This window comes from Bos mutus, chromosome 5, assembly GCF_027580195.1.
Source record: "Bos mutus isolate GX-2022 chromosome 5, NWIPB_WYAK_1.1, whole genome shotgun sequence".
Lineage (NCBI taxonomy): Eukaryota > Metazoa > Chordata > Mammalia > Artiodactyla > Bovidae > Bos > Bos mutus.
Window position 1 is genome coordinate 51492344 of NC_091621.1, and position 11403 is coordinate 51503746.

Consider the following 11403-nt stretch of genomic DNA (forward strand, 5'->3'; position numbering starts at 1 on the left):
TCATTGGAAAAGACCTGATGCTGGGAAAGATTGAAGGCAGGAGGAGAAGGGGACAACAGAGGATGAGATGGTTGGATGGCATCACCGACTCGGTGGACATGAGTAAACCGAGAGTTGGTGTTGGACAGGGAAGCCTTGTGTGCTGCAGTGCATGGGGTCGCAAAGAGTTGAAGATGACTGAGCGACTGAACTGAACTGAGTCTCTCATTAGAAAGACAATACCAAAGCCTCATCATTAAACACTAGACTTCTTTTCTCCTCTTACTAGAATGAGGTATGACTCAGCAGAGTCTTTCATTAATTCTTGTATCAAGTAGCTTGATTCAGATAGTCTTACCATTATTTTCATTTAATTTACTGAACTTCCACATAAGTAGTTCTAATGAAGAGTTAAAATCATCCTCCAAGAATCAGCGATCCAAGAAAGGTAGATTGAATTGTTATGGGAAAAACCAAGACATAGGCAGACAGAGATCACACTAATGGTGGCAAACACCCTATGTTTTGGTCTGGAAACAATGATACCAAGCATCGGCAAGCATTGCTGATGATGCTTTTTATTTATATCACGTCTCCCAGGGTCCTTCAAATGTTATCACATGCTCACAAAATAAGAAGGAAGAGTTGAGAATGATTTCCAGATTTCTAGTTTAGGAGACTGAATAAGCTGATAGTGTCACTCAAAAGTATAAAGTGACAAGAGCAGTAAAAGATACAGGGCTGTGAGACCTGCAACAGATGTCTAAATAGTGCGTGGATACACACACTGGAGTTCAGGTTTTCTTCCAGAGGCTGGAGTGAAGAAGGAGCCTCAGGAGTCATCATAATGGAGGGAATGGTTAAAACTTTGGAATTGTTTAAAATTTTTGAGATCTTAGACTCTAAAAAGCTTTAAATGCTAGAAATATCTTTTTTTAAAAAAATGATACAGGAAACACAGAGCTTCAGAATACAGATAAAGAGAAGTCCCAAGGAAAGAAGAGGAGTAATTTGGAGAGAAACATTTCATTAAAGGGGTGGGTCGGCATTGTTAGAAGTCACAAGTCAAGTAGGCTAAAACTAAAAGATGTCAGTAGATTAGTAAATACGAAGATCATTGCTGTTCTTTTTTTTTTTTTTTCATCAGAGCAATGTGAGGGAAAAGGAGGGGTTAGAAACTCTGTTTTGGTGGCCGAATTGTGGATGGGATGGTGACTAGAAATGGAGATTAGAGGCAGCCAATGTACGACTCTAATTTTCCTACGATGGACATGTAGCAACATTTTTGTAATAGAATTAAGAAGTGACTGAAATAAGGTTGGCTAAAAAAGAAAATTAAATAAGAGAGTAGCTGAAGGGGGTCATGCAGTTTAGAGACTATCTGTTGTTTATGTCATGAGGGTTTACAAAAAGAAGAAAGAAGAAAGGAAAAACACAGTAAAGAGAGGAGATCACTGTTGTGAGAAAAAGTTGTGTCAGACTCTTTGTGAACCCAAGGACTATACAGTCCATGGAATTCTCCAGGCCAGAATATGGGAGTGGGTAGCCTTTCCCCACTCCAGGGGATCTTCCCAACCCAGGGATAGCATCCAGGTATCCCGCACTGCAGGTGGATTCTTTATCAGCTGAGCCACAAGGGAAGCCCTGTGAGAAAAGCAAATAACCCTTAATTTTTTCCCTTAAGATATAAATGTGCCTGTTGGGCTACCAAGAGATCATGTCTGATTTAGATCTTGGGCTATAAAAGCCCTTAAATTGAAGGGTATTTTCCATTTGAGAGTGTAGAGTTTATGCTACAAAAAGGCTAATGTTTCCTATCCTTTACAACAAACTTGTGAGGGGGTCCAGCCCTGTGTTGTAGCTGACAAGATTGTGTTTAAGAGAAAGGAAGTAAGTGGTTCAGAAAAAGTTTTGTGAGTCCAGTGCTCTCTGCTCTTCACTGTGTTCCCTCTCTGATAATACTTGAGTGACTAGTGTCAAATGAGTCATATCTGCACATATTTCTTTTCCCAGAATGAGATAGATTTAGAAAACACAATGATTATAATCAATCAATAGGATAACATCTGAAAATGAGATTTTCAAAACATTTTGTCTTTCCTTAAGAGGCATTTTTTTTTTCCTCAAATGCAAAAACTAGAAGAAACATTATCCTAAACTTATGTGCTAAAGAAACAAAAGAGTGCAACATAAGGTCCTATAATGCCCTAGATGCAAAGCATCTGTTATAAAGAGAAAAGAAAATCTAATTTTAATAGTTATTTGGAATAAAGCTCCCAATATGAAATAGAGACAGAAGAATTATTTCTGTAAAACAAAGCATAACAGTATATTTAGTGCCAACATCAGGGAGAGCTTTCCAGATTTCATTTTTTAATTTCTCAAATATATTTTCTATCTCTCCTTCCCTTATCAAAATCAATATATCTAAATAGAATTTCAGCAACTGTTTTATACAAGAAAAAATGAGTAAAAGATTTCCATATAAAGAGGACATTGGCCCTTATTTCTTTGTATCCAATTAAAAAAAGAAAAATGCTTTTAAATCTCCTTTTTGTTGTACTTGAAATTAAAACTGCTTTTAGTTTCTTGCTGTTACTCCAGATCACTGCATATCTTTGGGACTATGAACTCAGAGTTTGAAAATGGCACTGAATTTTTGTTATGGGTTCTTGAGATTAAAGTCAGAATTTTCTGTGCTGGGCTGCGTAGGTACTGAAGTGCTGTGGTTGTTGGAGGGGTTAAAGCTGGAGCCATGGATGCATATATATTAGGGAGGATTTATAAAAACACAACCGTGGAGCCTGGGTCAATCCATTACTATGAATGAGCAGTGACCAATAGAAAGGGAAGAAGAAGATCCAAGAACTGAGGTAAGCAGTGTTCTGAGGCTCTGTCAAAGTGGAAACAATAGATCAAAGGTGTTCATGGTGACCGGTCAGAGGAGATTGTATTTTTTCCTCAGAGGAGGCTTGACAGCATAAAATAAAAACAAATTCCCTTAGTCAAAGTTTTCTTTTTTTTTTTTTTCCTTAACTGATTTTAGCAAACTTCAGCTCCAGACACAGGACTCAGCGATACATTCCTGGACAGCAAGGTAAATTTTTTTTTTTTACAATTTTCGTAACTCTTAAAGTTAAGAATTCAAAGTTATGATTCATCTGAGGCAGGGTTACAGCATCAATAACTAAAGCAAATCCCTATTCTGAAAAAAATAATGTTTTAATGTGTCTGGAGGATAACCAGAGGAGCATTCCGCAATCACAAGAAATTTGACAGCTCGAGGAAGCAGTTCTCCTCTTGCCTCGATTTAGTGGCAAAATCAAAAGATCAGCATTTCTAAATGGTGCTCATTTTATCATTTCCTAAGGAATCAATAAAATTTATTTGGTCTTCATTACTAAGCATTTGAACTTAATGTACCTTGGTCAGAATGAATGTTACTGTTATATAGATACACACACACACACACACACACACACATATTTTTCACATTAGGATAGTTCTTTGTTCCCATAGCCTTGCTGATACTCAGCTGGGAGGATTTCTGTCTTTTAAATGTCTCACATATCAGTAAGTGTTAACCTATGCTTGTTAGCAGCCATACTGAAACTATGGAGATCACCTGTACCCTAAGCATGTTCTTTTGTTTTCTTTCTTACTGACCATAGTAATGCCACTTATGTAAGTGTGATTATATCTGTGTCTGTCTAAATCTATATCTGTCTAGAGTTTCATAATCCAAATTTCTTGGCTAAACAGCTTGATCTTGTATTAAAATATTAGAAATATTTTCCTAAACCCCCAAAATAAAACTTACCTGAGAAGTTGGGCAACAGAGCAAGAGATTCATCACATACTTTTCTTCAAATCCTAAAACCTTCCTTCACGAAAAAAAACTGCTAAAATGTTCTTTGATCTCGCTATTTCTTTGGTTCAAGGGCCAAAGAGCCTGGGAAATCTCATCCAGATGTTCGGCTCATTTAGGAGCAAAAGTAAAAGCATATGCCTACTTCTTAGGAACAATGTAGACTCTAAATTTGAGTTATTAAAAGGTCACTTTTTTGTACTTGTGTGTTCAACTCTGGGTTTCAGTTAAGTTCCTTGTATTAAATAGCTTGAAATGGAAAAGCACTTAGAGTTCCTAAAATTTGCGTTTTCTTACGTGGTTTTCATCGTGATTGTGTTAAAACTGGAAAGTTACAAGTTGGTGAGTCAGTTTCACTTTTCGAAAATGCTTTGCAGATAGTGCTCACTAAATAGATGGGTAATGATTGATAACTATGCATCAAAAGCTGTCAACTCTTTACCTCCCTCCCTCCCCACTCACCAAAGAAGCTGTGTTTACCTATCATTTTGGTGCATGCAGTTATCAAAAGGTCAAACTCTATAAACCTCTAATTATTGTATCCCTTACTCTAGATACTATAATGGCAACCACAATCTGCTTCATCCTCTGGGTGGTGTTCGTAACAGATACGGTGTGGACTCGAAGTGTGAGACAGGTTTATGAGGCAAGTGATCCAGAGGACTGGACAATGCATGATTTCGATTGCCCCAGGGAATGTTTCTGTCCCCCCAGTTTCCCTACTGCTTTGTACTGTGAAAACCGAGGTCTCAAAGAAATCCCTGCTATACCATCAAGGATCTGGTACCTTTATCTTGAAAACAACCTGATAGAAACCATTCCTGAGAAGCCATTCGAGAATGCCACCCAGCTGAGATGGATAAACCTAAACAAGAACAAAATAACCAACTATGGAATTGAAAAGGGAGCCCTGAGCCAACTGAAGAAGCTGCTTTTCTTGTTTCTGGAAGATAATGAGCTAGAGGAGGTACCTTCTCCATTGCCAAGAAGCTTAGAACAATTACAATTAGCTAGAAACAAGGTGTCCAGAATTCCTCAAGGGACTTTCAGCAATCTGGAGAACCTGACCCTTCTTGACCTGCAGCACAATAAGCTATTAGACAATGCCTTTCAGAGAGACACCTTTAAGGGACTCAAGAACCTCATGCAGCTAAACATGGCTAAGAATGCCCTGAGGAATATGCCGCCAAGATTACCAGCCAACACAATGCAGCTGTTCTTAGACAACAATTCCATTGAAGGAATACCAGAAAATTATTTTAATGTGATTCCTAAAGTGGCCTTCCTGAGACTCAACCACAACAAATTATCTGATGCTGGCCTTCCTTCTAGTGGTTTTAATGTATCATCAATTCTAGATCTTCAACTGTCTCACAATCAACTCACAAAGGTCCCCAAAATCAGTGCTCATCTGCAGCACCTTCATCTCGATCACAACAAAATTAGAAGTAAGTAACCATCAGGGTGTGTCGTTGACTAAGATACTCATTAAGTTTACTCTATATCTTCTTTTGTGGTGGTTGCTGTTTCAATAATGTTGGTGTTTTATTCCAACTCTTGTACTTTTAGATTTTTTTAAAGCATTATTTTCAAGTTTTGTCTATTCACAGTGTCAATGATCCAAGAGGTTAAAATCTTAGATTGAAAAGTTGATTTTAGTAATCTACAGAGGTATATTACCTGTTGGATAAACTAAATGTCTCTATCTTCTTTTACTCTGAGTAGATTCTGATATTCCTGCCTCAGTGGACAGACTTACTGAAGAAAGTGTACCAGGCACAAACAGTCTCATGGATAGTAAGAGAAGGAATATGATTTAGGAGGTATCAAGAAGGGACCCCAGCCTTAAAGACTACAGAGAGCTGATGCCTACAATCACCCTAATTAGAGTTTCTGCTTTAGATCAGTGGGTTTCTCCAACTTTGGAGTATGTAGATGGGTGGCCTCATTCCAGAGTTTCTGATTTAGTAGGTCTGGTGAGACCTGAGACTTTTCATAGCTAGCAGATATCCTAGAGATGCTGAGATTACTGTTTCAGGGACCATGCATTGGGAACCAATATTGTACCTTAAGGTTTTGCTCAATTGAAAACAAAACAAATGTCCCTGGAAGGTGGCAATTCCTTAGGTCTAATGGCAATCAACAAGGTAGAATACCCACTCCTTTCCTGAAAATAGCTTTGATACGAGAGAGATGAGTGCAGTGTGCCTTGGAGGTGGAGATGCCGTGAAGGGAAGAAGCTGGAGACATTAAAGGCAAACTTGGCATCTTCACAATTATGCCTGAGACCAGGCTGACTCTGGTGTAGAAGTGGACAATGTCTTGGTCCAGCTACAGGCTATGCTATCAGCCTGTTAAGTACCCAGGAATGCTCCATCCTCGAACAGGCCCTTACCGAAGATAATCTTGAGGGGGGGCTTCTGAACAACTTTATAAAATACATTCTTAAAGTGAGAATCAGTTGGATGGTTTGTAGGAAAGTAACACAGATAATTGTCAGAAGGTTGTGCTGCCTGCTTATCACTCACTAAACTTTTATTTAAGCAAATAATGACATAAATATCCCACTTGTAAGAACAGACCATTTTTGCACTGTGTATTCTTTAGTTATTTGATATATATACATACATATATATATATACACACACACACACATATATATATATATATATATTTCCTAACAGCACACTTGAGCATAAAATCCAGGAACTTATGAGCAGGATGCTGCCACAGCAGTGATTTTTTTTTGCCATGGTGATGAGACACATTGTTTAATCTTGTAGTTAAAGCAAAAGATGCAACAGGAAAATATCTTAATAGCTGAATCTGTTGTACTGAACCAAATAGTATGGCAGCCAATATTAACCTGTGTATGTGCATGCGTGTGTGTGTGTGTGTGTGTTAGTTGCTCAGTCATGTCTACTCTTTGTGACCCCATGGACTCTAGCCCACCAGGCTCCTCTGTCTATGGAACTCTCCAGGAAAGAATACTGGAGTGGGTTGCCATGCCCCTCCCTAGGGTATCTTCCTGACCCAGGGATTGAACCCTGGTCTCCCACACTGCAGGTGGATTCTTTATCATGTGACCCACCTGGAAAGCCCAATATCAACCTAAATAAATGTAATTTTTCCTGACAAAAGTTCTATGCTTCTACAGGTGCATTCCTTACCTGACAACAAAAGTCCCATAGACATTTGAGGTAGGAAGTCAATTTATAAAGGGATTCCACATAGATCCCTGTTTGTGAATTGGGGATTCCCCTGAACTGGGCCTGTGCGCATGAGAGTGTTCAGGAGTGAGGTAGTAAAATCCAACACATGGTTGGGCCCCCATGCAAGGTAATTACATAGCTGTACAAGGTTACCCAAAGGAGCGAAGGACTCTGTTCTTCTACTCTGAGTGCTTTTTTTCATCGAAGTTTTCTCATGTCTTTCTGTTTTCCCGCCTTCCACCTTAATGTGCATCAGAATCACCTGGAAGGCTTATAAAAGACTTCTGGGCTCCAGCCTCTGTCTTTCTGACCCAGTAAGTCTGGAGTGGGGTCTAAGGATTTAGTTCTCAGGTAGTACGGATACTGCTGGTCCACACTTTGAGAAGCACAAATGAACCCTTCAAGGAATCTGTATGCTATTATGAATTTCTGAAGATAGAAAAACTGAGGCTCAACTAGTTGAGGGTATTTTGCCAAGGACAAAGGGTAAGTATAATAGACAGGGCCTGGATCCAAGGTTTCCCTTCGGTGATCTTTCTCAGTCCAACAGCATAATCATAGGACGTTTTCTTCCATCTCTAGAGTACAAGACTTAAGACAAATTTCTAGCAACAGAGGTAAAAATCATTTTCACAGCTGCAAAGTCAACATAGAGAAATTGATTTACTTATTTCTTAATGTAGATATCAAGCACAGTCATTTCTATATTCCAAGAAAATAAATGGAAAAGAAGAATTTCCCTGGCAAGAGTTCTTGGCTCATGATTATATCACACTGCGTTATAGTGACTGCTAAAGTACTTAGTTCTCTTACCACATAATCTACTCTAGTTGTTAATAAATTGGTTTCCCAGAGACATAACTTTTATATGAAGAGTTTATAGGACAGCAAACGTTTATCCAAAATGATAGAAATGTTTATTTCTTCTGAATACCGTAGGGACTTTAAATGTGGCAATAATGTTACCTATTCAAACAAGTTGCTTCTTGGTACTCTCTCAGAAACATTACAATTATTTCATGAAAATATAATTACATTTAGAACACTTGTTTTTTACATTCTAGTTATTCAGACATGCATGGGTTATGGGTAATAAGGGTAATAAAGATAAGAGATAACATATCAGAAAGGATATAATCTCCCCAGTAGGAAAGTGACCCTGTGCAGTTGGAAAAGGGTGGGACTCAGCTACGTACTTAATGAAATACCTGATGCACACGACCTTACCCACCTGAGTCACTATTTAAGCAATACCCGGGTAGGGAATGTTGCCCAGTAAAGGTTGCATCACGATCAGGTGATAATGTATGTGAAGAAAAATACCTTGAGGAACACAAATCTGCTATAAAATGCAAGTCATTACTTTTAGCAAGTTACATTTACAAAATGGTATACAATCAGAGCAAAGCACCTCTGCAGTAAGCATAAAACCCTTCAATACAACAGGAATCAGTGTGCACCCACAGGACACAAAAGGAAGGTCATTGCCAAAGTTAGGTGGGTCTTATCTTCTAAGGGTAGATCTCTTGCTCAACACAATTGCAAAATGGGATAAAGGGAGTATAAGGATTCATTTGAGATCAGTTATTAAGCACACCCATCAGAATTTTGCTGGTTTAACACACCTTTCTCTGCTAAATGCTCCTAAATCTCAGTATAGACACTGCTGCCAAGGGCTCTGATCCAAGGCAGGTGCACGATTTCTCACATCCTAACAATGTGAAAAGGCTGACAGGATATTTCCTGGCTTGAATTTTTGTAATTCAATTCTTGGCAAATGTTTTTTCCCAATTAAATACACTTAAATATGGAGATTCAAGGTTGTTTTCGGCAAGTATCATGTATACAAAGTTATTTTAATTGTACTTTAAAAGAAAAAACGTCATCATGCATGATTAGTTTGTGTTTGCATTTTAAAGGTAGCTTTCAAGCACTTTTTCTAATAATACACTGACTCTCTGCCTTAACATCCATCTATTCATCCATCTGCCCATGTACCTACCCATTAATTTAGTACCAGCTCTGAACCACTGTTTCTACCTTTGATGCCCCAATACTACCTTTCTCTCTCTACAGTAATCTAATCACACCTTTTCTGGCCTGTCAAAGGAAGAAGACAAGTGATACATCATATATTCCTTTGTTTCCATCACAGTTCTTAACTATATGTCTTTTCTAGTGTTGTGTATTAAGTATAGCAAAATATGGACTGACATTAGTATATGTACATTGCACATTTTTTTCTGTCCATAACTTCCAACTTAGACAAAAAGAATGTCTCTCTGCCACCTTCATAGACCAAGCCACTATGCCTTCCATAGGACTGTTTAATAGCATGTTGGTCTTCCCATCCTTAGTCTCTTGGATTCTGGTTCATTCATTCATACTATTTTTGTCTCCATAGATGTGAATGTTTCTGTAATATGTCCTTCAACTCCTACCACACTGCCTGTGGAAGATTCCTTCAGTTATGGACCTCATCTTCGCTACCTCCGTCTGGATGGAAATGAAATCAAACCACCAATTCCTATGGATTTAATGACCTGCTTCAGGCTCCTTCAGGCTGTCATTATTTAAATGTGTCTTCAAGAATCTAAAATTCATTTAATGAGTTCAGATTTCTGACATGAAATTTGGTTACCATTCATAGGTGTAAGATAAAATTCACTTTTCTAATTGCTTATATGGCCACTATTTTTATTTTTACAACTTATTTTTTCTAATCAAAGTTGCTTTCCCCCATATATAGCACAGCCTGCTTTTCTTTAATAAAACAGGACACAGAGTCATGATAGTTTATCAACTCAAAGATAGTTCCTTTTTGTCTCTCTCACAGCTTACTAATGCCAATTAATGCAAATACATTGTTATGAATAAAAACGATGTATTTATTTGCAAATGTTCAAAATTGCTTATGCAGATACTATAAGCATGACAACACAACAATCTAACAAGAGGTAGAAATTTCTAGAGAAAAAGAAAAAAATGAGATATTTCTTTATCATAATTATAAAGAAATAGATTCATATTGTTAAGTAGCTTTTGTAAGTATCATTTTGATATTTAGCTCAAGAATTGTTATGAAATGCATCGAATACTTTATAGCAAGAAAATTTTAGCTATTTAATACTAAATAACAAAGCAATAGGAATTTTTAGTTCATTATTATTTCTTATACCTGCTGTGCTTAGGTATAGTATAGCGTACTCTTGCAGTTAAAGTCCTACATTTATTTTAACGCATTTCTGAGAGAATTTTAGTGTTTTAACACTTGAAATCCACTTAATTGCAAATCCTTCAGTTCTTATATTTGCCAGTGTTTCTTTGGATTTTTTAAATAAAAAGAATGAATGCTTTATAACAAAACAGAAGTAAAATATTTATTTTAGGAGGCTTATTCACAAGTTTTATAAAGAATATATTTTTAATAAAAAGTCTTATGATAACAATTATTTCCACTTTTCTAGCATGAATATATTAAAATATATATTTCCCATTTTCCTTTTTATTCAATGAACATAAGAAAAATATTATATTCTGATCACTAGAAATATCTGTTTTTCATGTGTCAAAAAACAAAACAAAATTTTGTTAAGTAACAAAGTATAGTTTTCCTATATTTCTGACTATGTTAAATACATGTTATTAATAATAAGTATCCCATACAGATTAATACATTTATTTATATATAATTTTCCAGACATTATTCTGAAAAATCCTATAAATATGATATATTTCCTTAGAAAAAGGATCATATACATTTGTGAACCACTACTTTAATGAAAGTTCAATGTGTAATTTTAATCCAAGGTTTCTCAGAAACTCAATATGTTATGTTGTTATGTAAATTCCCAAAAAGAAAATATAAGGTGCAGTATTGCCCCTGTATTTTCATACCAAAGTTTATTTAGGGGTGGGAGGAAAAAACAATGAACATACATTGAACAGTTTTTAATGCTGGCTGAAGGCAAGACATTAAGAAAGAATAATTTTAGAAGGCTTCAAAGCACATAAAGAAAATTATGTCATATAAATTATGTCATAAAAATACAGGAAATCAGATCTCATTAGGCTGGGGAAAAAGAATTTGTTGAGAGAAACATAATAACTTTAAATATTTGAAAATCTGCCACGTGAAAAAGAGGATAACATATTTTCCAGGAAGCTCCAAAATGAAAAGTAGAACACATGAGTGAAATTTATAAGGTGCTGTATTTCACCACTAGCTAAGGAAGAACTTTCTAATATTTGATCAGAGTCATCTAGGGATGGAAGCAGCTTTTCCTGAGGTAGTGTTACCCATTTGAAATTGTTCAAATAGATGATTCAAGAGATACAGCACAG

At 36.7% G+C, this 11403-nt stretch overlaps 1 protein-coding gene across 1 annotated transcript; it reads left to right on the forward strand.

Annotated features, from left to right (window-relative positions):
* The first annotated feature begins 2911 nt into the window (after positions 1-2911).
* KERA (keratocan) lies at positions 2912-10420 on the forward strand. Its single transcript, XM_005910091.2, has 3 exons — positions 2912-3076; positions 4402-5295; positions 9464-10420. The coding sequence occupies exons 2-3, from the start codon at positions 4410-4412 to the stop codon at positions 9634-9636; spliced, it is 1059 nt and encodes a 352-aa protein (XP_005910153.1). The 5' UTR covers positions 2912-3076; positions 4402-4409; the 3' UTR covers positions 9637-10420.
* Positions 10421-11403: the final 983 nt, after the last annotated feature.